We start from the raw sequence: 27980 nt of genomic DNA, 5'->3' as shown, positions 1-27980 counted from the left end.
CATGTTAATACATTTTTTTTTACTGACAATACAAAATATATTGCACATTTTATTTAATTAGCATCCGAATTATTTAATTTCTTTCAAATTGAAAAATGCATCATCTCAAAGATGGAAAAAATAATCATCTATTTACAAATGTAGCAAAGCAGCTATGTAATTCCCTTGGCGTACAATGTTATCAAGAGACACTAATTTCATATTAGTACAGCTAAATGAAATGACCAAAATATTGCTGCAGGATAAAGCAAAATAATGAAAAATACATCTTTCAAAAAGTCAAACAAGCTTCAGTAACCAAGATCAAAAAGAAGCATTACTGATTTTAACTTGGTTCGTTTGTTCTTAAAGTAGCCGAACAGTTTTCCCAGTTACAGTTAAGAAGTCTTCATCTGCCAGAGCCCGGAGAGCTTCTTCAAACATGTCCTTCGTAATAGCCTTAAAAATTAATTAAAACTGTAATTAAAATCCATTTACATGCAAGCAATAAAGACTTTTTTTGGTGCAAATCTGTGCTTCACATAAGAGCCAGATTTACTTTCAGTTATTAAGCAGCAGGTATTTTATCCCTGTAACTTTAGCAGTTCCTCTCCTACGACCAGACACGTGCAAAGTTTCCCTTCTTATTCTTATTCCTATTCCTAACTACAGTCCACAATTTCAAGACTATTGGGACAAAAAACAAAACAAAACATGAAAGCTATGGTTCACATGCATTGTAAGTACACCAGTACTTACATTAGTACGAGTTTTTTTATTTTAAATCACTGCTTTAAAAAGCAGAGTAGGAACCTGCATTTCCATGTTCATTCACCATTCGACTTTAGACATTAAAAGAAAGATCATGACAAGAACTTAGTAAACAATCATCCTTTAAGGGAAACAGCAGACTGGACACGTGTGCCATTCTTTTGTTTAGAGATACAGCATGGAAACAGGCCCTTCAGTACATTCCGACCATTGATGCCCCGTTCACACTAGCTGTTATCCTACTTCCTTATCCAATCCCTACACACCCGAGGCAATTTTTACAGAAGCCAATCAACTTACAAACCCGCACGTTTTTGGGATGTGAGAGCACCCAAAGGAAACCCACGCAGTCACAGGGAGAATGTGCAAACACCGCATAGACAGCACCTGAGGGTCACTGGCACAGAGAGGCTGTAGCTCCACCAGCTGCGCCTCTGTACATCCTCAAAGAGAACAAATACAATCCTGGCAATTACAGGTCAGCAAGTTTAACCTCGTGTGCTGGCAAAGTTTTCAGAAACATTAATCCAGAACAAAATTAACAAATCACTTAGACAATAATGCATTGATGGAAGATAGCAAAGACTGAGAAAAAGATTGTTTGACCAACCAAATTTTGATATGATGCCATAGGGATGAAGGAAACCTAATTGATGTGGATAACATGGATTTCCAATGAACATTTAATTAAGTGCCAGATAATTCTGTCAAGAAGGTTGAAACCCATGAAAAAACACAGACAGAAGTGACATGAATAAGAAATTAAAACAATAGAAATAGCATTGAATGGTAGTTTTCTCAGGCTGAAAATAGGCAGTGGGAGTTATCTACAGGCCCCCAAACAGTAGCCTGGATATAGGGTGCAAGTTAATCAAGAGTTAAAATTGGCATGTAGCAAAGTCACTGCTACGGTTGTTCTGGGAGATTTCAACAGGGAAAATCAGGTTGGCACTGGACCCCAAGAAAGAGTTTGTGGAGTGTCTCCGAGATGGATTCTAAGAGCAGCTTGGACTGGAGCCTACCAGAGAGAAGACAATTCTGGATTTAGTGTTGTGTAATGAACAGGATTTAATAAGGGAACTCAAGGTAAAGGAGCCGTTAGGAGGTAGTGACCATAATATGATGTTTTAATCAACAATTTGAGAGGGAGAAGGGAAAATCGGAGGTGTCAGTACCACAGTTGAGCAAAGGGAGGCATGGGGGAGGAGCTGGCGAAAGTTGACTGGAAAGAGACCCAAACAGGGATGACAGTGGAACAACAATGGAAGGTATTTCTGCGAATAATACAGAACGTGCAGGATCAGTTCATTCCAAAGATGAAGAAAGATTCTAAGGGGCGAATGTGGCTGACAAGGGAAGTCAAAGACACTATAAAAATAAAAGAGAATTAGTACAACATAGCAAAGATGAGATGGAAGCCAGAAGATTGGGAAACATTTAAAGAGCAACAGAAGATAACTAAAAAGGCAATACGAGGGGCAAAAAAGAGGTACGAAGGATATAAAGACGGGTGGTAAAAAATTATTTAGGTAAGTGAAGAAAAAATTAGTATTTTCCTTTGATAAGCCTTTGATAAGGTCCCACATAGGAGATTAGTGGGTAAAATTAGGGCACATGGTATTGGGTGTGGAGTGCTGATATGGATAGAAAATTGGTTGGCAGACAGGAAACAAAGAATAGGGATTAACAGGTCCCTTTCAGAGTGGCAGGCAGTGACTAGAGGGGTACCACAAGGCTCGGTGCTGGGAACGCAGCTATTTACAATATACATTAATGATTTAGATGAAGGGTTTACATGTAACATTAGCAAATTTGTAGATGACAAAGTTGGGTGGCAGTGTGAACTGTGAGGATGCTATGAGAATGCAGGGTGACTTGGACAGGTTGTGTGAGTGGGCAGATGCAGTTTAATGAGGATAAATGTGAGGTTATGCACTTTGGTAGCAAAAACAGGAAGGCAAATTATCATCTAAATTGTGTCAAGTTGGGAAAAGGGGAAGTACAACAGGATCTGGGGGTCCTTGTTCATCAGTCAATGAACGTTAGCATGCAGATACAGCGGGCAGTGAAGAAAGCGAATGGCATGTTAGTCTTCATAACAAGAGGAGCAAAGAGATCCTTCTGCAGTTGTACAGGGCCCTAGCAAGACCACACCTGGAGTATTGTGTGCAGTTTTGGTCTCCAAATTTGAGGAAGGACATTTTTGCCATTGAGGGAGTGCAGTGTAGGTTCACTAGGTTAATTCCCAGGATGGCGGGACTGTCATATGCTGAGAGAATGGAGCAGCTGGGCTTGTATACTCTGGAATTTAGAAGGATGAGAGGATATCTTATTGAAACCATAAGATTATTAAGGGTTTCGACATGCTAGAGGCAGGAAACATGTTCCTGATGTTGGGGGAGTCCAGAACCAGGGGCCACAGTTTAAGAATGGATAAGCCATTTAGAACGGAGATGAGGAAACACTTTTTCACACAGAGAGTTGTGAGTCTGTGGAATTCTCCGCCTCAGAGGGCCGTGGAGGCCGGTTCTCTGGATACTTTCAAGAGAGAGTTAGATAGGGCTCTTGAAGATATGGGGATTCAGGGGATATGGGGAGAAAGCAGGAACGGGGTACTGATAGTGGATGATCAGCCATGATCATATTGAATGGAAGTGCTGGCTTGCAGGGCCGAATGGCCTACTCCTGCACCTATTGTCTATTGTCTATTGTCACACCTAGGAGATTAGTGGGCAAAATTAGAGTACATGGTATTGGGTGCAGGGCACTGACATGGATAGAAAGTTGGTTGGCAGACACGAAACAAAGAGTAGGGATTAACAGGTCACTTTCTGAATGGCAGGCAGTGACTAGTGGGGTACCTCAAAGCTCGGTGTTGGGATCACAGCTATTTACAATATACATTAATGATTTAGATTAAGGGATTAAAAGTAACATCAGCAAATTTCCAGATGACACAAAGCTGGGTGGCAGTGTGAACTGTGAGGAGGATGCTACAAGGATGCAGGGTGACTTGAAGAGGTTGGGTGAGTGGGCAGATGCATGGCAGATGTAGTTTAATGTGGATAAATGTGAGGTTGTCCACTTTGGTGACAAGAACAGGAAAGCAGATTATCTGAATGGTGTCAAATTCGGAAAATGGGAAGTACAACGAGATCTGGGTGTCCTTGTACATCAGTCACTGAAAGTAAGCATGCAGGTACAGCAGGCAGTGAAGAAAGCTGATGGCATGTCCGCCTTCATAATAAGAGTCGTCGAGTATTGGAGCAAAGAGGCCCTTCTGCAGTTGCACAGGGCCCTGGTGAGATCACACCTGGTTTTGGTCTCCAAATTTGAGGATGGACATTTTTGCTATTGAGGAAGTGCAGCGTAGACTCATGAGAGGCAGGAAACATGTTCCAGATGTTGGGGGAGTGCAGAACCAGGGGCCACAGTTTAAGAATAAGGGGTAGGCCATTTAGAACAGAAACGAGGAAAAACGTTTTCACCCGGAGAGTTGCGAATCCGTGGAATTCTCTGCCTCATGAGGCATTGGAGGCCGATTCTCTGGATGCTTTCAAGAGAGTTATATATAGAGCACTTAAAGATAGCAGAGTCAAGGGATATGGGGAAAAGGCACCAACAGGGTAGATTGCGGATGATCAGCCATGATCACAGTGAATGGCGCTACTGGCTCGAATGGCCGAATGGCCTACGCCTGCACCTATTGTCCATTGTGATCCCCTGGGTTCAGTGCTCAGACTTCAATCATCGGCAATGCATGTTTAAAGTGGACAACTTTGACAATTTAGACACCACAAAACTTAATTTTATAGCAAACTGTGATAGCGATAGACTTTAGGAGGCATTTGGTAACATTTTTCAAATATGTAGCAATTGAAATTTAACGCAGAAATATATTTGGTGACATTTTGTTAGGAAGCACAAAGAAAGGCACTATAATATAAAGGAAAGAACACTGAAGCGGGTACAAAATCCTTGGGCACATACACATAAATCCAGGAAGGTGTCAAGACAAGATGAGATAATGTTTAAAAATGCAGGTGGTATCATATGTTCCTTAAACGAGAGAGCAAAGACAAACAGTTACAATAAACTGAACAATAGTTAGGGCATGAATAGAGCACTTCATCTAAAGTTTGGTCAGAATGCAATAGGACCAAAAACGACAAGCAAACATTTTTTGAAAGACATTTTCACAGAAGAGGGGAGAGTCTCACAGACAGTAAAAACTAAGGATGAAGATGCAAATTAATTTTTGGATTACAACAGGATCAGGTTAAAATGAGAGAAAAGTAAGGAAGTTGAGCCAACATTGCAGAAAGTCAATGTAGATACAGGGCCTCTCCTCTACCATTCTCTGATTCTATGGTTTTAAAAATAAACACCAAGTAACAGGAATCCATCTTCTCTGGATTAATGCAATTTGGATAAACATGCTTCCTAGTTCCATTATCACCAGAACTGGGTGATGCAATACATCTGCTTCACAGCATAAAAATAACAGAGAAGTAAAGACTCCCATTTTACACAGGTCAATCCAAAGCTTTTCCAATCAAAAATATAAAATAGCTTACAATATCAGATTGACTTCTTAAATCATCAAATAGCAGTTGGTATCTCATGGCAAGAGTTTTGCCTTTAGACTGTATGAGCTTCTTCAAGGCTTGAGCCAACTCTTCCTTCCGTTTACGAGCGGTGACACTCATTCCTGCAACAAATAAAATGCACTGTTAGATGAAAGTTATTCAGTATACTCTGGAATTTAGAAGGATGAGAGGGTATCTTATTGAGACATATAAGATTATTAAGGGTTTTGACACGCTAGTGGCAGGAAACATGTTTGCGATGTTGGGGGAGTCCGGAACCAGGGGCCACAGTTTAAGAATAAGGGGTAGGCCATTTAGAACGAGATGAGGAAACACTTCTTCACACAGAGAGTTGTGAGTCTGTGGAATTCTCTGCCTCAGAGGGCGGTGGAGGCCGGTTCTCTGGATACTTTCAAGAGAGAGCTAGATAGAGCTCTTAAAGATAGCGGAGTCAGGGGATATGGGGAGAAGGCAGGAACGGGGTACTGATTGGGGATGATCAGCCATGATCACATTGAATGGCGGTGCTGGTTCGAAGGGCTGAATGGCCTACTCCCACACCTATTGTCTATTGGTTGATTCTTTGAAACTGATGCAACTGCAAACATATGCAAGCTAATTATTAAATGAAAATGTTAAATCTGAGTAAGGGAATGTTTCCTCAATCAGTGCAAGGGTGCTGCAGTGTACTTCAAGACAATCAGATATTAAGAATCTACTTAAAATCAACAAATATATTCAAACATAAATCTTAGGATTCTTGGATTTGTGCCGCATTCCAGTTTTGATATTGAAGATCTCATTGCATCTTCAAACATGGCTGACGTTTAACTGCCAACCCTGCATCTGGTTGCGTAAGCAACCAAAAGGAAAATCTGTCCTTTCCCACCACCCAGGAACCAAAATAGTCCACATTCAAGTGAAGCAGCAATTGACATGCACTTCCAATCATGGCTCATTCCATTTGTGCTCAAAATGTGGTCTTCTCTACACTGGAGGAATCAAGTACGATTGCGTGATCACTTTACAGGGATCAAAGGGTTCAATTATCGGTTATCCCTAATCCTTAGGGATGTTCCGTAATTTCTGTGTAATTTCAAATGCCTGTCACTAATTCCCATTCTGCACTCTTCCAATGAGACCCAATGCAAGTTTGAGGAATAGCATTTAAATATTTCCTCAGGGTTAGGACTTAAAATCAAATTAAAAAATGACAGATAACTTACAGAATCACTGATAGATTTCTAAAACAAAGCCTGTAGTCTCTTGCAAATTTTACATTACAAATAAACTTACACAAATTTTACATTAATTTGCGTTGCAGTTTACTTTTGACAAGAAGCTGAATTTTTGATTTGCAGCACAGCCTATAATTCATTTTCATTTTAGAATGGAATTAAGTCAATACTACTAACATCATAACACTTTCTTTTCCCAGACACAGCATCTAAAATTAAAGAAATATTATTTTAAAACATTACCTGTAGTAAGGATGGATATATCGACAATTCCAGTCCTTGGATCAGTTGCAGACTGTTTCAGAGCTTCACGGTGAAGACGTTTTGCTTCTTCAACATCTAGATTTTCAACTTTTTCGGAAAAACGCACCTTGGCGTAAGCTTCTGCCAGACGTATCAATGACTCCAGTTGACGAGGATATGCTGATACCATACCCCTTCCACTGCCGATTTTCCTCATGTCGACATAAGCCTTTATCACAAAGGCAAAGAAAAATGTTTTGTGTGGCAGTGTAGCTGGGGGTGAGGAAATTGCTTGCAACACTTTAGAATATTATATCATAAACAGGAATCCTCACCTCAATAAGCGATTGACTGGCTTCTTCACTCAGCCTAGGATGGACATATGTGCGGGCATAGGCAATATAGTCCCTGAGCACCGCCATGTCAAGGTATTCCTCTTCCATTTCTTCTTCACTTCGATAATAAAGTGAAACCAAATGGTGGGCGAGACGACGATCATAAGCTTCATCTTGAGGGTCCAACATAAGGAAGATCAAGTCAAACCTAGAAAATTAATGTGTAGGAAGGAACTGCAGATGCTGGTTTACACCAAAGATAGACACAAAATGCTAGCATAATTCAGGAACAGGCAACATCTCTGGATAGAAGGAATGTGTGACATTGCAGGTAGAGACCCTTCTTCAGACAGTCAGGGAAGATGGAAAGTAGAAGTATGGAAGGGTAAGGTGTGAAAACGAGAGATCAAAAGGGACGAAGCTACTTGTTTTCACACCTTACCCTTCCAGCTCTCTCATTTGCCTCTCCCAACTCAGTCTGAAGAAGGGTCTCGACCCGAAACATCATCCATTCCTTCTATCCAGAGATGCTGTCTGTCTCCTGAGATACTCCAGCATTTTGTGTCTATCTTCTGGAAATTAATTAGTTCAGTAGTTCAGAGCATAGAATGAAGGAGGATCTATAGAATCTAAAGAATAGAATCTATCCAGGATAGATTTCTGCAGACAGATATTAAAATGTTATAATTTGCTGATTGAGAGCATTTCTGTAGATTACATTACCTGGATAGGAGCGTGTGTGGAAGCTGGATGTTTTCTATTGTCGTCTTTTTGTGGTTCCACTGGGACTCCACTGGATTCGCGGCTGCCAGGATAGATGTTCGGGCATTCAGCTGGCAGATTATTCCAGCCTAAGAAACAAAAAATAATGAGGCTTTGTTATTCAAACAAAAATCTACTTTCACTCAAAGTTCATCAACAACAGTTAAATCAAAAGAAGGATATGTTGCAAGATGGTTTCTAAACATTTTGGAACTAAAGAAAAATTATTATTTTTGGTAGTACAATGTAATGGAAGTCCACTGTACGCAACACAGTAATTAAAATAATGACCTTACAGACATTGGAAATTAGTATGATTCATGCATTTATAGTAACTGCACATTTTAAATATGAAAAAACTACATTGCAGGATTTTAAAAAGTGGTTTCCTACCTTTGCAATGGAAAGTGTTTGCTGCTCCATAACTTCATGCATGACTGATCTTGTGCTATCGTTCATTTTATCAAACTCATCAATGCAGCATATGCCATTATCACTAAGAACAAGTGCACCAGTTTGCAAGACAAGCTGCCTCGTCTCCGGGTCTTTGGTCACGTAAGCAGTAAGACCAACAGCACTGGAACCTTTGCCAGACGTGTACTGGCCTCTGGGCACCAGGTTGTGCACGTACTGCAGTAACTGAGACTTGCTGGTACCAGGATCACCACATAAAAGGATGTTGACCTCTGCACGGAAATTGCCACGGCCAGTAAGGCTAAAGTCCTTGCGTGTCCCACCAAACAACTGCAACAAGATACCCTGTTACAAAATAAAAAAGTTTTCAAAAAAATGAACTCTTGACATATTATCGTGGATGCCAATTGCTTGTTGTAAGGAAATGCCAAATATTAGTTCCCGAGCACTGAAATTGGTTTGTTGGTAGAATTATTTACCAAGATTACAAAGAGCATCCACAAACATGTTTTGCTTTTGTAACCAGAAGCATAGCAACAGTGCTCACCACTGATCTCGGTGGCTTGGACCGCCTTTTCAAAATTGATTGTTATCTACCACCACCAGTTTGCAAGGGGATGGGGGAGTTCCTATTATTCAAACACTACATCGTATAAGGCAATGCCAAAAACGTTTTTTACTGTACCTCGGCGCACATGAAAATAAATTAAATTGTAACTGCAACAAGGCAATAAATCAGGAAGGGAGATAAGGAAAGTTTTTTGGTGAAGTATTTAAAATAGGTTAGCTGAATGCAAAATATTTAAAACATACACAAATTAAAATACAGGCTAAAATGCCAAATGAACAGATACAAATGTTAAAGCACATTAATATACACAAATATATACATGCACATATACACACACACAAAAACTAGATCAAGTGGGACCCGTCGGCCCCCGTTCCCCCACGCAATATTCCACCACTCACCCATGGCCCCCAACTGCGCACGCGCGGCTAACGGGTTCCCTTTGTGACGCCAGAGATGCCAGTTGTGCCGCAAGTCACTGCAACCCTCCAACTGAGCCTCACCATCCCTCTTCCTACCCCTATCCTCCATTCCCCCTCTCCTCCCCCACTCCTCACCTCCCTTATCGCACACCCCCATCCTCCCTCCTCACCTTCCTCACTGCCCCTCTCCCTCTATCCCACTCCTCCCTTCTCTCTCTATCTCCCCTCCTCATCCCATTAACTCACCTATCCCACTTTCCCCTCCATACCCCCCTGCTCCCCCACTCCTCATCCTCCCTCCTATCCCACTCACCTTCCCCTCCCAACCGCCTCCCCTCCATTTCCGTTCCCCCACTCACCTCCCCCTACCCCACCACCCCCACTGCACTCCTCTCCCTCTATCCCCCACTCCCTACCTCCCCCACTTCCCCCCCTCTCTCTCTATCCGCCTCCTCCCCCACTTTCCTCTCCCTATCCCTCTTTCCCCCACTCCTCACCTCCCCCCTAACCCCCCCCCCCCCCACAATGAAAATCGCGATGTTTTTTGTGAATGAACCCCACCCCCCCCAGAATTTGATTAAAACTGATTTTTTTTCTATAAATGAGGTTCGGGATCTCATTGTGACGTCGTATGCTGCTAACTGGCAGTGCATGTGGAAGTGATTTTTCTGAAGTATAAAATGTGAATAACGTAAAATATATCTATATACAAATATATAAAACTTGCCACAGCTCACCACAGGAGAATGGTAAGGTGCGCCAAAAATTGTAGCGCTATCGTGTACCGTTTTGGCGTAGTTTCAGGATCATGCACACACACACAAAGATTAGAGTTTTTGTTATATATATACACACTAGACCAAGTGGGACCCGTTCCCCTAACACAATATTCCACCACTCATCCGTTCCGACGCAATATTCCACCACACTCATAGCCCCCAACTGCGTAGGCATGGCTCATTTCCCCTCATCCCCAGTGCTCCTTCCTCCTCCTTTTAAACAAAAAAAACTTGACAAAATCCAATTCCACTTGCCCTGCCCCTGCCCGTTACATTGTTACAGAAGAACAGGACTCCCAGTGTCCTGTCATTTGTAACATTGTAACAGGCAGGGACAGGGCAATTGGATTTTATAAAGTGAAGTTAAATTTTTTTAATTTAAAATGTGAATAACTTGTAAAATATAACATAAATCTGAACAAAACCTGATACACAACACCACAGGACAATGGTGCTTATGGTGGTCCAAAAATTGTAATGCTATCGCGTACCGTTTTGGCGTAATTTCAGGATCACACAGACAGACATAATAACAAACTCGATTACTTTTCAGGTTTGTCTGGTGTCGGGTATAGGAAAATTGTAAAGCAGAAAAAAAAAGTAAAGAGAAAAGAACCATGTTTTTTCTGGGAAATATGTCCAAGAAGAATATATTTGGAGAAAAGTTGACTGATTACAAAATACAGAACATATTTAACAAATAAAGCCAATACATTGTGTTTTTCTGGAAGACCTATTACCTTTTTGATATCTTCATGCTCATAGATGCTGGGAGCTAATGCGGCAGAGAGTCGTTCGTAAATATCAGGCTTCTTTGACAGATCTTTGAGCATTTCAATGCGCTGCTCAGTAAAAAGCTTGTGCTCCTTTTCAGCATCATAGCTGTGAAGTCGTTTCTCATCAGTTTTGCGAAAGTGAATGACATCAATGTGAGTTTTGTACACTGACTTCACGGTGCTCACACGTGGGTTTACTCGAATGGGAACTGCTCTGTAGATGCCTAGCCAGAAATAACAAAATAATCTTTCACTTCCTCTAGAAATCATTTATCAAGTATCTACAGTCTCTAGAGATACACGGGCTTCATTTTAAAAACCAAATTATAAAAAAAATCCAAAGCATAACTTGCAAATTTTCACAAGTACTGCACTAACCTGTAACATTCACACGATCGCCAGGCTGCACTTTATCTACCAAGTCATTGTGAGCAAACAGAATAACTGTATGTGGTGTCTGCCCTGCAGGCATATCTTCAGGTGACTCTTGTAACTTAACCTGCAAAAATCATATAAAGTTAAAGGGTTAAATGTTATACCTGCAAATGCATATCCATACTGTGATCGCATGCCAACCAAAAGCACGTGGTGAATTTGAATTCCACTCAATTCACTTCAGGAGAATATAATTCCACCCCCCCCCCACCCCCAGGAGATTAAAAACTTTCAGCATTGCTTACATTTATGTTTGCCAAATTAAACATTTTGTTTCATCTCATAATTTAAAATTTGGTTTTACTACCCCATCAGCGGAGCTGCCAAGTTTTGTCAGAGCATTTCAGTATTCTAGTACCTGAGGAAATCAGTATTTTTACATGGTGCCATTTTGCTGAAAAAAGTGTTTTTTTTTTAAATGTGCGGTCATACCCATGTAAGCGTACAAGAATGCCTAACTTTGCTACCAATTGACGTCTTCTACGCACCTTACTCGACAGTGCATTCATTGCCATCTCTTTCTATACTACTGTTTGAATGCTGCGTCCTGCTTTTAGCACCAGATGATGATGTAGAAGCCATTTTGGAAGCCTCCCTCGCATTCTCCCTCTTTCTCTCCCTCTCTCTTCCTCCCCCTCCCTCTTTCCCTCCCACCCTCCCTCCTTCCTTCCTCCCTCCCTCCCACTCCCTATCTCCAGCTGGGAGCGCATTTTTTTAGAACCCATAGCGCTGTTCATTAAATTCCCACGAGTTAAACTGACAGCGCTGTTTGAACCTGGAGCGGGACAGGGAGACCAAAGCTTACAAAAATAATCATCCAGATCTTCAAATTTAAAATACTAATAGATTTAATCTGCTATAATTTTTAGAGGTACAGTATGACTTTTTATATCCTTGTATTTTTTAAGCAGCAAGATGAAACAGGAAGTCGGGCCGATTTAAAAAAAATCCATATTTTACAAAGCAAATCCGTACATCCGTATTCTGATCGCATTTCCGTACGAAATATGGAAAATCCGTACCTTGGCAGCTCTGCATCAGGTTTCTGCTCGTTCAATCTGCTCAAACCAAATGCCAAGTCTATTTTGACTGCTTATTTGTCTTTTTTTTTTTTTTTTATTTAAATTGTTTATCCACTTTGTGAACCAGTATCTGCAGTTTGTCAACCCTCTATTCTGACTACCCTTATGCAAATAGTTCTGCAGCAAAGATTTCTGCTTCCCATTCAGCACATTCCTTTGATGAGAGTCAATTGTGGAACACTTGTACTACCTGGCAATCATAAATCATTTTGTGGCAAGGGGAAATGGCAAGTCAATTATTTCCACCACGTTAAGTCAACTTGTATGGGATCTGGCACAAAGCCTGGGCTCTCCTCAAAACCATGAAAATGTGAAGGTGAGACTTGTTGGAGTTTAGAAGGATGAGGGAGGCAACTCATTGAAACTTACCGAATATTGAATAGAATGAATGCAGACAAGATGTTTACAGTAGTGGGAGAGTCTAGAACCAGGGGGCGCAGTCTCAGAATAAAAGGACATACCTTTAGAAAGGAGATGAGAGGAATTTATTTGGGTAGAGGGTGATAATTCTGTAGAATTCATTGCCACAGATGGCTGTGAAGACCAAATTATTGGGTATTTTTAAGACAGAGATTGACAAGATTCTAGATTAGTATGGGTGTCGAGGGTTGTGGAGAGAAGGCAGGAGAATGGCGTTGAGAGGGAAAGATTGATCAGCCATGATAGTATGGTGGAATAGATGCGATACGAGCCGAATTAGGCCTTTCGTCCTCTGACATGAGTTTCAGAGAATTAGAGAGGCAGGTTATCCAGTGCAATACTGAGGTGAAAAAAAGCAGGACACGGCTCTACTGGAGAACACCGAGAGAAAACAGGCTGCATCTGTCGCTAAATAAGTCCCAAATTCAAAGCCAGTTGGGACTCAATATTTTCATGCGAATATACCATTATGTGGCAGTCCTTTTGTTCTTCTTTTACAAAGATCTTTTACATCATAGTTTATTTGTTTGATGGCTGCAGATTGACATTTTGTTCACCTGAACAAATCGCCATATAGTTTCCTATTCAGCCCATCACATCATCCCTTGTAAAGTATTAAGACTGTATCAATTATTACTAATTAGTTATGAAAGAAATGCATTGCAATTAGACAGAGAATATATTTTTTGCACTTCAGTCTGTCAACAATGCTGTAAAGAACTATTGGGAAATACTTGCAAAACATACCATCTGCTTGTCTGAGAATAGTGAACGGTTGTGGATTAGACCCATGCTGTGTGTGGTGTTACAGTTCTTGCACACATACGGCTCAGCAATACGACCACGGTCAATTTCCACTCTCGTGCAGGAAGCACACACTTGACAACTGAAGAATGCTTCTTGCATTTCAGGAATCAATTGGGAAGATCTGATCACCATGCCACTCACCGTGATCAATTGATCTATATCTGTGAGGAGAAACCAGAAACAATGATTTGGACTAACAAAAACTGCACTGTGGACACAAGGAACTGCAGTTTCTGGAATCTTGAGTGAAAGGAGTAACCCAACAAGTCAGACAGAATCTGTACAGAACAGGGGTAGGCAAAGTTTCGGGTGGGGTCCCATCTTCAGATGCACGATAGATGGTTTAAAAGTGATATCATAAACTGCCTAACAGTGGCATTAATAACTGTTTAAATGTTTCATCAATTAAAACAAACTTATTTTATACTTTATATCGCTCTACCTTCAGGATTCAGACTTCTCATGTTTTTGGTTCTCATAGCATTGAATGGTCGAACTTGGATCTGATGCTCCAGTACAGAGTCAGGGAAACGCTCAAAGAAGAGTTCATTCACAGCCATATCAAAAGTAGGAATCACTTCCTATACACAAATAAGAAAAGAAGGATTCACCTTCAAGGCACTGATTTAACATTTTTCAAAAATAGTCATTAAGAAACAATAATTTGTTGTACAAGATCACACATTACCTGTGGGTAACAAACAAGCTGCCGATAGAGTTCAGTGTCAAACGCTCTCAAATGAGAGGAGTTCACATTGAGGAATGGCTCTCCTACCAAGTTCATCTGCAAACAAAACACACAGTCATGTTCCCTCCGGTCATGAAGTGCTTACACATGAAGAAAAATGGGCAAAAATCAAGCTAGGTATTACCTCCTCGAGTCGTTGCATGTACAGTGGCTCATTCAGGTCCAGGCCCACAACATCATCATCTTTAGCAGAAGGGTCAATAAAACGCTGAAGAAACCTCTGTCAGAAAACAGTGGCATGATTACTTCCCTTTTAAAAAGAAAGTGACTGAAACTACATCTCTCAAATCTTGCTAATTATCAACAGGCCATTTTTTCCAACGGTATGAAATCATGCACTCACAGCAAAAGTCATATGGTCAAATATCAATAATAATTTGATGTACGTGCATGGTTGCACGTGTTGGAAAAGAGTTTGTAAACACCGCCCACACACCCCTCCCCCCTCGCAAACCCCTCCTGCCCACATACACACCTCACCTCCTATCCCCCCCCCCCCCGTGGTGACTGGGACCGAATGGGTCGCACTTAGTCTAGTCTATTATAAAAAGAATAAATCCAAACAAAAACTAACTTGCAAATTAAAATAAAGGATCAGTTACCTGAAATTTTTGCTTGCATGCAGCCACATTAACATCTGTTCCCCAGATAACCAATTTCTGGCCAAGAGATTGCTCACTGGTCACAACATCATCCGCCGAAGGCTGAAGAGATCAAATCAAACATCTCGCATTGGTAACAGTGACAACAAAAATCACGATTGTTATAAGATACCCATCTTACTGCGCTGCGAGAAAATAAATGTGTTGACCCCATGTCTGGCCTATGTGTGTTCTCATGCAAACACCAATGTGGCGAGTTCGTAACGGAAGTTGAAATAACCAAGTTTACGGGCAACAAGAAATCAACTACGAGTAGCTAGCAATACCCCCCAAAAATATATATAATCACAAATCGTTTAAAAGTCAAAAAGCAATAAGCTTAGCTAAAAGAAAATTTGCTCAAAGCCGACATCAGCTAATTCCCCTTAGGTACCTGAAGTAACTCATCGGGTCAGGCAGCATCTATGGAGAAGAGCGATAAGCGACTCTTCTTCCAACAATCTTCCTATCAAATTCCCACCTCACCTGTGTCCTGCCACACTTTGTCCTATTCCTCCTCTCTCCCAGCTTTCTTTCACATACACTTGCAGGAGTCTGAAAAAGGGTCCCATCCCAAAACATCACCCATCCATTTTTCAAAGGTGCTGCCTGGCGCATGGAGTTACTCCAGCACTTTGTGTCTTTTAAAAATATATACTAACCAGCATCTGCAGTTCCTTGTTTCTCATAGAGTTATAGAATGATGCAGTGTAGAAACAGGCTCTTCGGCCCAACTTGCCCACACCAGCCAAAAATATCCCAGCTACACTAGTCCCACTTGCTTGCGCTTGGTCCATATTCCTCCAAACTGTCCTATCCATCTATCTGTCTAACTGTTTCTTAAACAATGGGATAGTCCCAGCCTCAATTACCTCCTCTGGCAGCTCGTTCCATACACCAACCACCCTTTGCGTGAAAAGGTTATCCCTCGGATTCCTATTAAATCTTTTCCCCTTCACCTTGAACCTATTGAAGGTAGGTCCTCGATCCTACCGATTTTCGATCCTTTTGAACCTGGTCATTGTTTCCCCTACTCTGGGCAAGAGAGTCTGTGCATCTACCTGATCTATTCCTCATGATCTTGTACACCCAATAAGATCACCCCTCACCCTCCTGCGGTCCATGGAATAGAGACCCAACCTACTTAACTTCTGCCTATAGCTCACACCCACTAATCCTGGCAACATCCTCGTAAATCTTTTCTGAACCCTTTCAAGCTTGATAATATCTTTCCTATAATATGGTGCCCAAAACTGAACACAATATTCTAAATGCGGTCTCACCAATGTCTTATACAACTGCAACATGACCTCCCAAATTCTATACTCAATACTCTGACTGACAAAGGCCAAAGTGCCAAAATACTTTTTGACTGCCTTATCTACCTGCATCTCAACCTTCAAGGAACTAACACTACCCAGAGGCTTACCATTTACTGTGTTTGTACTGCCCTTCCTTGTTTGATGTCCTAAAATGCAACACCTCACACTTCTCTGTATTAAATTCCATCAACCATTCCTCCACCCACCTGGCCAATCGATCCAGATCCTGCTGCAATTTTTCACAACCATCTTCACTATCTGCAAAACCACTCACTTTTGCATCATCAGCAAACTTGCTAATCTTGCCCTGTATGTTCTCATCCAAATCATTGATGTGGATCACAAACAGTAACGGGTCCGGCACCGAACCCCGAGGCACTGCACTTGGGACAGTCAATGGAAGTGTCGAGAGCAGTCAATGTTACTATCGAAGAAGGATTGAAGGTACTGTCGTGTATAAAGGTAGACAAATCTCTAGGACCTGATCAGATATATCAGAGGACATTGTGGGAAACTAGACAGGAAATTGCGTGATTGAAATTTACAAGTCCTTCTTAAATACAGGAGAGGTGCCGGAAGACTGTATGTTGTGCCTCTTTTCAAGAAGGGCTGCAGGGAAAATGGTGGGAACTGTAGGCCAATGAGCTTAACATCTGTGGTTCGAAAGTTATTAGAGAATATTCTGAGAGATAGGTTATACAGGCATTTGGATGGGCAAGGGCTGATTAGGGATAGTCAGCATGGTTTTGTACATGGGAGGTTGTGTCTCACAAATCTGATTGATTTTTTTGAAGACGTGACCAAAAAGGTTGATGAGGGCAGAGCTGTAGATGTTGTGTACATGGATTTCAGCAAGGCTTTCGACAAGGTTCCGTTTGGTAGGCTGCTCTTGAAGGTTAGATCACATGGGATCCAAGGAAAGCTGAATGGATAGCAAATTGGCTCCATGGAAGGAAGCAGAGGGTGATGGTGGAAGGTTGCTTCTCGGACTGGAGGCCAATGACTAGTGGTGTGCCTCATGGTCAGTGCTGGGCCCGTTACTGTTGGTCATCTACATCAATGATTATGAATAGAACATACAGGGCAAGATTAGCAACTTTGCTGATGAGACAAAAGTGAGTGGTTTTGCAGATAGTGAAGATGGTTAAGAAAGATTGCAGGAGGATCTGGTTCAATTGGCAAGGTGGGTGGAGGAATGGTTGACGGTCGAGTCGCAGGTAGATAAGGTGGTCAAAAAGGCTTTTGGCACTTTGGCCTTCCATCAGTCAGAGTATTGCGTATAGAAGTTGAGAGGTCATGTTGCAGTTGGAGAAGACGGTGGTGAGACATCATTTAGAATATTGTGTTCAGTTCTGGGCACCACATAATAGGATATCGTCAAGCTTGAAATGGTTCAGAAAAGATTTACGAGGATGTTGCCAGGACTAGGTGTGAGCTATAGAAGTTGAGTAAGCTGGGTCTCTATTCCATGGAGCGAAGAGGGATGAGGGGGTGGATCTTACAAAGGTTTACAAAATCATGAGAGGAACAGATCAGGTAGATACAAAGAGTCTCTTGCCCAGAGTAGGGGATTGAGGACCAAGTTCCGTAGGATCGACGATCGATATGATCGAGGACCTTCCTTCAATAGGTTCAAGGTGAAGGGGAAAAGATTTAATAGGAATCCGAGGGGTACCTTTTTCACACAAAGGTAAGTGGGATGGTTGGCCGGTGTGGGCAAGTTGGGCCGAAAGGCCTGTTTCCACACTGTATCATTGTTTAATACTTCCCGTCTTATTGTCTTTCTCCTCGGTAAATACAGACAAGATCACTTTGATTCCAGAGAGATCCCAGTCTCTCTAATTGGCCTTTTCCCCCTTATGTATTTATAAAATCTTTTCAGATTGTCCTCAATGCTACCCCCCAGAGCTATCTCCTGGCCCCTTTTTACCTTTCTGATCTCCTTTTTCAGACTCCTTAGTTCCCAAAACTTCTCCAAGGATGCACTTGATCCAAGTTGCTTTTACCTGTCCCATGCATCCTTGTTTTTGACGAACGCCTCAATTTCCCTCGTCAGCCAAGCTTCCTTACGATTGCCTGCTTTGCCCTTCACTCTAATGGGGACGTACATATCCTGAGCTCCCTTCAGTAAACTTTTAAAAACATCCCACTTTGCCAATGTTCTTTTCCCCTGAAATAACCCACTAGTCAATGAGCAAGACCTTCTCTCATACCCTCAAAGTTGGCCTTTTGCAGAAGACCCGCGCCCTCACCACCATCCGTCGTTCCTACCGCGGTTCCTATCTCGTCTCCCGCCCCTCCTGTCGGGTCGCCAGTCGTTTCCCCACTCCCCTCCCCGGGATCTTCTCCAGCGAAAGGAGGTGAGGCTGTCTCTTACCTCACACGGGCCGGATGGGTTTGCAGGCCACCTGTTAGATTTGGCAATGTTGTGTAACTTTGCAAATGTATTCTTAACATTCTGCTTATATTGCTTAGCCACTGATGTTTCTTTATTTCTACAAGAGATGTAGATTGGCTATTTCATACTAGCCAATTATAGTGCTTGTTAGTAGTAGCTCCGCCTAGTATGTGCTTTATAGTATCAAGAGCTTGCTTACGTTAGCTAGTAGTAGTAGCAGCTCGGAGCTGTAACGTCTGCAGATCCATGCTGTAAGTGATCTAATAAATATGTGTTGTATCTTAATGTGTGTTCGTGTCACATCATTACACCTGTTGAGCATTTTAACACGTGGACCCTCTCCGCCCCGATCCATATCTAAAACCTAATCAAACTGTGGTCACTGGTCCCAAAAGGCTCCTCCACAAATACCTCATTAGCTTGCCCTTCCCAATACTAGATCCAGCGTTGCCATCTCACGTGTGGGGGCCTCTACATACTGTTTCAGAAAACTCTCCTGATCACTTTTGAGGAATTGCACCCCATTTAAACCCTTCACACGATGATTTTCCCAGTCTATATTGGGAAAGTTAAAAACCCCTACTACTAGCTGTCTGCAATCTCCTGGCATATTTATTCTACTAATTCTCATTGACTATTCGGGGGTCTGTCGCACACCACCAACAAGTTGATCATCGCTTTCTTGTTTCACAGCTCCACCCATATAGCCTCACTAGACGAACGGTCCGTAATGTTACTTCTGAACACAGCCGTGACATCCTCCTTAACCAACAATGCAACCCCCCCATCCTGTTTTTCCCTCTCCCGTCTCATGTACCCCGGAACATTGAGCTACCAGTCCTGCCCCCCCCCCCCCCCCCCCACAGGTCTCAGTCATGGCTACAATGTCCCATTCGCTCGTAGCTATCCATGCCCTAAGGTCATCTGCCTTACCCGTCAGGCTGCTTACATTAAAATACGTGCAATTTAAACCAACCCTCTTTTTCCTTTCTATTAGGTACGTACCTGGTCTGCATGCAAGTCGACCTGGCGAGCCTTACGAGCAGACCCCAGGTCAGGTCGCTGGCGTATGGGTGTGCCACGTGCACCACTGCGAGGGGTCCCTTCCACTCGGGAGCTCGGGGTGCCATAAATCAAAGGAGAGCTCACGTCAAATTCACTGGCAGCTGCAAGGCAATAGAATATTTTGGCAATTACTTCCAGCAAAAGAAAATGCAGTCAAACATAATTTTTGTAGATACATTGTTCATGCACAAGAACATCCTGGCAAAGTTCTAACAAGTTAGTAGCAGCTGCTCCGAAGACCAAAAATAATTCCAGCATCTTGCAATGTTAAGCCCCAAGAAATTCAAGCAATTGCAAAACAAAAATGAGTAGCTGCTGTAACTTTCAGCCTGTTCCTGCCAATCCCAAAAGCAGCAGAATTTAGTTTAGTTTCATAACTTCACATGAGCAGGAGGCCATTCAGCCCATCGCATCTGTTCCACCATTCAATCATGGCTGATCTATCTTTCCCTCTCAAACCCATTCTCCTGCCTTCTCTCAGTAACCGTTGTCACCTTTACTAATCATGAACTTGTCAATCTCCACTTTAAAAATACACAACGACTTGGCCTCCAAGTTTATTTTAGGGATACAAACAGCAATCACACACAAACTAGTTCCATCCTACACACCAGGGACAATTTATAGAAGCCAATTAATTCTAAACCAGCATATCTTTGACATTTGGGAGGAAACCGGAGCACCTGGAGTAAACCCACATGGTCACAGTGAGAACGCACAAATTCCACTCAGGGTCGAACCCAGACATCTGGTGCTGTAAGGTAGCAACTCTATTGCTGCGTCACTGTGCCACCCCTAAGGTTATCCCGTGGAAAATTAAAACTGGCCATGTTCCTCAGTAGGGCAAAGGAGGAGAATGTGCACTGCTGCGGTTGTATTAATTACACTGCTGTAAATCTTCACTTCAAATGAAAAAAAAGTTCACTTCAACCTGAATGGCGTGATCGTGCAGGGCTGGAGAGGAAGGAGGATTCCTGCACAGCAGTGCTCTGAAGATCTGCTGCTGGAGACGTGGGCATCGGTTGCAGCTCCCCGGTGGAGGTAGAGTCATCCATTCGCTGCCTTTGCGATGGTGGAGACTGCACTCCATCACTGCGAGCTGGAAGAAACATGCACATCTTTAGCATCATGTGCACATTCACCAATGTGCTTTTATAAATACAAGTAACAACATGATTCTGGCTTCATATAGACACCAAGTACAAAATTACAGGGGTCCTTCCCCACCAGATGGGATCATTCAAAGCAAAGCAATAAAGTTCTGGTTATTTGAAGTCAATCAATTCAGCAGCAGTACATCAATGCACGAGTTCCACCTCTCCCCCTCACCTCACCCCTCTCAGCATACCTCTCTCCCCTCAATCACCCTCTCTCCCCTCAATCACCCTCTCTCCCCTCAATCACCCTCCCTCCCCTAAACCCCCTCCCCTCCCCTCCACACCCCCTACCCTCCACCCTCCCTGCTCCCCACCTCTCAGCATCCCCTCTCCCCCTCAATCTCACCCTCTCCTCCCCCACCTTTCCCCCCTCACCCACCCTCTTCTCCTCCTCTCCACCCCCCTATCCCTCTTGCCCCTCTCTCTGTGTCTCTCTCTCTCTCTGTCTCTGCCCTCACCCTCTACCCCCCCCCCCCCCCCTCTAGATGTGACTGCAAGTTGGGGGCTATGCGTCAGTAGATAGGGTGGTTATGGGGTAAAAGGAGCAAATTAATATTAATATAATATCAAGGGGGGTAATTCGCGTTTGGGGGGGGGGGGGGGGGGGAAGATAGTTAATGTGTGTGACGCTGCATGCCGCCTCCCCCCCCCCCCCCAACCGCACGTTGGAGGAACAGACCCAACGGGTCTGCACTTGGTCTAGTACATGATTATAATCGAGCCATTTACAAGTTCAAGTTCAAATTTATTACCATTAGGTGCAGTGAAATGTAATTTACCATGCAGCGTTACAATTAAAAAAGGACACAATACACAACATAATTCAACAGAGACTTCCACCACAGCATTCTTCACTGTGGTGAAAGGCAATAAAGTTCAGACAGTCCTCTTCCTCCCTCGTTCATCCGTGTTCCGTGCCCTGGCCTTCCCAGTCGCCGCTACAGGTGGGCCGATGTTCAGGCCCTCTGTTCGGGATGGTCGGAACAGGTTGAGCATACCCCGCGGCCCGGAGCTCCCAAATTGGCCACGGCTTTGAGATGTTGTAGACCGCAGGTCAGAGCTCTTCTCTGGCAACCCCCGGCAAGGGATTGCCCGTTCCACGCCTGCCGGCAGAAGCTCCACAGACCGAGGCTCCAAGAAGTTGTACGCCTCAAGCCAGCGGTCGGAGCGCTTCTCCGGCGACCGCCGGCAAAGGAGTCCGTGATGTTAAAAGTCACAGCTGTGCCACCGTTGAAGCTCTGACCCGACTCCGGGAAAGGCCGCACAAAACCAGCTATAAGGCCGCGAGGGTGGGGGGCGAAGAAGCGACAAGGAAGAAAGTCGCATCTCCGTCGAGGTAGTTGCCTGAAAATGGTTTCCCCCTATTCCCCCCACCACCCCTCACACAAGACATACAGAGCAACACTATAACAAACTTTTGGACATACTAAACATACTTTTGGACATCCCTATGGTGAATACCCAAATGAAAAGTAATCAACTGTTTCATGCAACTTGAGGTCTGGGTGGTAAGACGGTGCAATGGGGGCACGTGAACCAGCTAAATATTTAACTTGTGGTGTCATCAATCTAATAATAGCCAAAATCATAGAAACATAGAAAATGGGTGCAGGGGGCCATTCGGCATTCGAGCTAGCACCGCCAGTCATTGTGATCATCCCCTATCAATAACCCGTGCCTGTCTTCTCCCCATATCCCTTGACTCCACTAGCCCCCAGAGCTGTATCTAACTCTGTGGCAGGGAATTCCACAAATTCACAATTCTCTGGTTGAAAAACTTTTTTCTCACCTCAGTCTTAAATGACCTCCCCTTTATTCTAAGACTGTGACCCCTGGTTCTGGACTCACCCAAAATTGGGAACATTTTTCCTGCATCTAGCTTGTCCAGTCCTTTTAGAATTTTATATGTTTCTATAAGATATCCCCTCATCCTTCTAAACTCCAGTGAATACAAGCCTAGTCTTTTCAATCTTTCCTCATATGACAGTCCCACCATCCCAGGGATCAATCTCGTTGCACTGCTTCAATCACAAGGATATCCTTCCGCCAATTAGGAGACCAAAACTGTACACAATACTCCAGATGTGGTCTCACCAGAGCCCTATACAACTGCAGAAGAACCTTTTTACTCCTATACTGAAATCCTCGTTATGAAGGCCAACATTCCATTAGCTTTCTTCACTGCCTGCTGTACCTGCACGTCAACTTTCAGTAACCGTTGTACAAGGACACCCAGATCTCGCTGTATCTCCCCCTTACCTAACCTAACCCCATTGAGATAATAATCTGCCACCTTGTTTTTGCCGCCAAAGTGGATAACCTCACATTTATCTATATTATACTGCATCTGCCCACTCACTCAACCTGTCCAGGTCACCCTGCAACCTCCTAACATACTCTTCATAGTTCACACTGTCACCCAGCTTTGTGTCATCCACAGACTTGCTAGTGTTGCTCCTAATTCCCTCTTCCAAATCATTTATATGGTAAAAGTTGCGGCCCTAACACCGAGCCTTGCGGCACTCCACTCGCCACTGCCTGCCATTCTGAAAAGGATCCGTTCACTCCTACTCTTTGCTTCCGGTCTGCCAACCAATTTTCTATCCATGTCAACACCCTACCCCCTACTAAATCAGTCAAATAACATGTTTTTTTTTTGACAAATGCACATGTCCAGACCATCACACAAACCAACCTCCCTTCCATTGACCCCATGCTGCCTCGGCAAGGACAGCAGCATAATCAAGGACAAGTCGCACCCTCACCTCTCCCTCTTCTCCCCTCTCCCATCGGGCAAAAGATATAAAAATATGAAAACACACATCTCCAGATTCAGGGATAACTTCTGCCTAGCTGTTATCAGGCAACTGAATCATCCTACCACAACTAGAGAGCAGTCATAAAATACTGTCTACCTCACTGGTGAACCTCAGACTATCTTTGATCGGACTTTACTGTGTTTACTTTGCCCTAAACGTTATTCCCTTATCGTGTATCTATACAGTGTAAATGGCTCGCTTGTAATCATGTATTGTCTTTCCGCTGACTGGATAGCACACAACAAAAGACATTTCACTGTACCTCGGTACACGAGACAATAAACTAAACTGAACAGTATGCATTTTGTATTCAACTAATCTATGTTTCTAAAACCTTCAATAACTGCTGATGTGCTTGGGTTCAAGAACCATAGGACGTACGTGTGGAAGGATTACTGCCTCTTCCTCGCTTGCTTCCTTTACGACTAGGTGTGGATGTTGGGGATGACATCTTTAGTACTAGGATGTGAGAGAGAGAGAAAAAAAGTCAACTGGACAATCCAACATGTGTTAGACTTTAATGCGAACAGAGGCTAAAATGCCAGGATTACTTTAGAGACTATCAAAACATAAATTCCACACTTTAAAGGATTTGAAACATAATCAGAGAAAGGTTACACTGAAATCTTATCCCTGGACCATGACCCCACAGACGAGCACCAGGCCATTATTTCAAACACCATTACTGGCTTCATCGCTTCCGGCTCCCTGCCCTCCCAAGCCTCCAACCTTATCATTCCCCAGGCCCGCATGGCTCGATTTTACCTTCTCCCCAAAATCCACAAAGCTGACTGTCCTGGCAGACCCATTGTTTCTGCTTGTTCTTGCCCCACAGAACTTATTTTCACATACCTCGACTCTGTCCTATCCCCCCCTGGTCAAATCCCTCCATACCTATGTCCAGGACACCTCACACGCTCTTCGTCTCCTCCATGACTTCCGTTTTCCAGGCCCACACTCCCTCATCTTCACCATGGATGTTCAGTCACTCCACACCTCCATCCCCCCACCAGGAGTCTTAAAGCCCTCCGTTTCTTCCTCGACCGCAGAACCAAACAATCCCCGTCTACTAATACTCTCCTCCGCCTGTTGAAGCTGGTCCTTACCCGCAACAACTTATCAGTTGACTCCTCCCATTTCCTCTAAATCCAAGGTGAAGCTATGGGCACGCGCATGGGCCCTAGCTATGCCTGCCTCTTTGTAGGGTACGTCGAACAATCCTTGTTCGAGGCGTACCGTGGCCTTATCCCCAAACTCTACCTTTGCTACATCGATGACTGCATTGGTGCCACCTCCTGCACCCATGTGGAACTTACTGACTTCATCGATTTTACCACTAACTTCCATACGCCATTCAAATTCATCTGGACCATTTACGACATCTCCCTAACGTTTCTAGACCTCACTATCACCATCGCAGGTAACAGACTACTGACCGACATCTACTGCAAACCTACTGACTCCCATGGCTATCTGGACTACACTTCTTCCCACCCTGCTTCCTGTAAGGACTCTAACCCCTACTCCCAATTCCTCCGTCTACGCCGCATCTGCACCCAGGATGAGGTGTTCCAAACCAGGGCATCGGAGATGTCCACATTCTTTCAGGATCAGGGGTTCACCTCTTCATTTATATTTGAGGCACTCACCAGGGTCTCCTCTATATCCCGCAGCTCCGCTCTCACTCCCCATCCCCCCCACTCGTAACAAGGACAGAGTCCCCCTTGTCCTCACTTTCCACCCTACCAGCCGTCACATACAACGGATAATCCTCCGACATTTTCGCCGCCTCCACCGGGATCCCACCACTGGCCACATCTTCTCATCTCCTCCCCTTTCGGCTTTCCGCAGAGACTGCTCTCTCCGTAACTCTTTGTTCAATTTGTTCCTTCCCACCCAAACCACCCCCTCCCCTGGCACTTTCCCTTGCAATCGCAAGAAATGCTACACTTGTTGCTTTACCTCCCCCCTCGACTCCATCCAAGGACACAAAGTCTTTCCAGGTGAGGCAGAGGTTCACTTCACCTCCTCCAACCTGATCTATTGCATCCGCTGTTCTAGGTGTTAACATCGGTGAGACCAAGCGCAGGCTTGGCGATCGCTTCGCCCAACACCTCCGCTCAGTTCGCATTAACCAACCTGATCTGCCAGTGGCTTAGCACTTCAACTCCCCCTCCCATTCCCAATCTGACCTTTCTGTCCTGTGCCTCCTCCATGGCCAGAGTGAGTCCCACCACAAATTGGAGGAGCAGCACCTCATATTTCGTTTGGGTAGTTTACACCCCAGCGATCTGAACATTGACTTCTCCAAGTTCAGGTAGTCCTTGCTTTCTCCCTCCTTCCCCAGCTCTCCCACAGCCCACTGTCTCCACCTCTTCCTTTCTTCTCCCCCCCCCCCCCCCCCTGAAGAAGGGTCTCGACCCGAAACGTCACCCATTTCTTCGCTCCATAGATGCTGCCTCACCCACTGAGTTTCTCCTTTAAGTTAGTTCCATACACATCCATTCCACTTGGTGATTTGGAAAACAAATAAACTTGGCATCTAAAACAAAAACAGAAATGCTGGAAGTACTCAGCCAGTCAAACTGCATCTGTGACAAAAGAAAGCAGTTAATTTTACAGGTTGAAGACCGTTAATCATCCTCCTGCTAGCATTTTCTTCTAAATAATTATTTATTTCCCTTATGAACATCATTATTAAGTTTTTCTCTAATGAAATCCACATGCAGTATATCCCAGATTCTAGCATTTTAATGTATTAAAAAGTTTTTCTCCAGGTCACCTATTTATCTGATCATCAAAAACATGCTGTAAAAAGTTGGTCTATACTTTTTTATCGTTTGAATAAAATCTCAACATGGTGTAGAGCCAGATTGCGGGTGATCAGGTGGCTTCTTACCACGTATTGGTTATTTTAATTTTATATGGTTTAGAAAAATGTTCCACAATGTTGTCCTGTCAACTTTAGCTTACGTTAAAATTCTGGCTTTTCTATTCTGGTGTTTGAGACACTGATGAACAGGAGCACCCACAATAGGGCAAAACAATTATTCGATAAAGAGAAAATGAGTTGAAAGGGTCCTTCTGAGTTGATAAACCAAGATTAATTCAATATTTTTGGTTTAAATATCGTTTTCACTCATGATCTGTGTGGTACTACAGAATAGGGAGAACAAAATAAATTCAATAGTACGACGTTACCAAATTTTTACACGAGTTTGAACACGTTTAAATAAATAAATATTTTCAAAACAAAAATTGTTTCGATGCGTTCATAATTTTCACTTTCTTTTGATAAAGCGTTAGAAGGCAGTTTAGAGACAAGAAATAAAACTGAGGATGTATCAATCTTTTCACCTTAAAAAAATAATGAAGATGGATCCAACTTTCTCTTTCGCATGACAACTAAAGTAATCTATTTCTTTTCATACTCGAATTTACTTACACGCTTATCAATGCAAATAAAACAGAATTACAAATACCGTAATAGTCTAACCAGTGCAATATCTTTACTTTTAACTGTAGAATCCACAGCATTTTACCTGATCAACTTCTCCCACAAAGCCCCGTTTTCGCGCGGAATGGATCAGATGACCCGGGCTTCGCGCACTTTTCTACCCAATCAGCAACTTCGCGCGTAGATGTTGGAATAATCTATTTTAGACGGAAGAGAAATCGTTTTGTGAATTGTGCTGGAAGCATAAGTCACATCCGATAATTTACTTAGTCGGAATTGCAAGTTTAGGTGAAATATATTAATAAAAGGCAACGTCTTTCTCCGTAAGGAATTATAGAGGGAGGAACAAGATTAAGTAATAAATAGCTCCCACTCACTTGCGGCATGGAAGTGGATGGGCGGGCGGAACTTGCAACGTAGAACGTGGGTCGGTTGGTGCTTGGAACGTAGAACGTGGGCCGGTTGATGCTTGGAACGTGGGGCGGTTGGTGCTTGGAACGTAGAACGTGGGCCGGTTGATGCTTGGAACGTGGGGCGGTTGGAGCTTGGAACGTCGAGCGTGGGATTCAGAACGCTGCGACCGGCCGGGATCATGGCCGCGTCGGCGGCTGGGACGCAGCGGCAGCTGGACAAGTTGCACAGCCTGCTGTCCACTAAAGACAGCAGAAGCGCCTCCGTGGATTCTGTCAGCGTTATCACTAACCTCAGCCACGACTTTCTGGATACCAGTAATGAAAGCAGGCTGGGTGC

General features: G+C 43.5%; 2 protein-coding genes across 7 annotated transcripts in view; one reads left to right on the top strand and one right to left on the bottom strand.

Annotated features, from left to right (window-relative positions):
* mcm4 (minichromosome maintenance complex component 4) lies at positions 1 to 27676 on the bottom strand. Of its 6 annotated transcripts, XM_033019704.1 has the most exons (19): positions 27608 to 27676; positions 27316 to 27427; positions 26238 to 26315; positions 24155 to 24232; positions 20729 to 20896; positions 19738 to 19898; positions 14974 to 15075; positions 14496 to 14591; positions 14312 to 14407; positions 14066 to 14204; positions 13564 to 13784; positions 11258 to 11378; positions 10844 to 11103; positions 8311 to 8676; positions 7879 to 8006; positions 7156 to 7363; positions 6821 to 7049; positions 5328 to 5461; positions 1 to 438 (listed from the first exon to the last, which is right to left on the bottom strand). In XM_033019704.1, the coding sequence occupies exons 4-19, from the start codon at positions 24222 to 24224 to the stop codon at positions 346 to 348; spliced, it is 2592 nt and encodes an 863-aa protein (XP_032875595.1). In that variant the 5' UTR covers positions 24225 to 24232; positions 26238 to 26315; positions 27316 to 27427; positions 27608 to 27676; the 3' UTR covers positions 1 to 345. The 6 variants fall into 6 exon arrangements, with proteins under 6 accessions (XP_032875595.1, XP_032875594.1, XP_032875592.1 ...); XM_033019703.1 differs by lacking the exon at positions 26238 to 26315 and having other exon boundaries at positions 27281 to 27427; XM_033019701.1 differs by lacking the exon at positions 26238 to 26315.
* Positions 27670 to 27980, top strand: part of prkdc (protein kinase, DNA-activated, catalytic subunit) — a 235559-nt gene continuing 235248 nt past the window's right edge. The window contains exon 1 of the mRNA XM_033019700.1: positions 27670 to 27976. Coding sequence (XP_032875591.1) covers positions 27823 to 27976 — 154 coding nt within the window. The 5' untranslated portion in view covers positions 27670 to 27822. The remainder of the gene's footprint in view (positions 27977 to 27980) is intronic.

The sequence above is a fragment of the Amblyraja radiata genome, chromosome 4, assembly GCF_010909765.2.
Source record: "Amblyraja radiata isolate CabotCenter1 chromosome 4, sAmbRad1.1.pri, whole genome shotgun sequence".
NCBI classification, from domain to species: domain Eukaryota; kingdom Metazoa; phylum Chordata; class Chondrichthyes; order Rajiformes; family Rajidae; genus Amblyraja; species Amblyraja radiata.
The sequence above is the reverse complement of the archived record's forward strand: the minus strand, read 5'-3'. Positions and strand labels throughout refer to the sequence as shown.

Bases quoted from the DNA above. Each gene is read 5' to 3' on its own strand.
- mcm4 (XM_033019703.1), bottom strand. From the start codon at position 24,224: ATGTCATCCCCAACATCCACACCTAGTCGTAAAGGAAGCAAGCGAGGA. The intron at 13,785-14,065 runs GTAGAGCGATAT...TTCTCCTCACAG, and splicing joins GAGAAGTCTGAATCCTGAAG to ATATAGATCAATTGATCACG. The intron at 7,050-7,155 runs GTGAGGATTCCT...TTTGTGATAAAG, and splicing joins CCAGTCAATCGCTTATTGAG to GCTTATGTCGACATGAGGAA.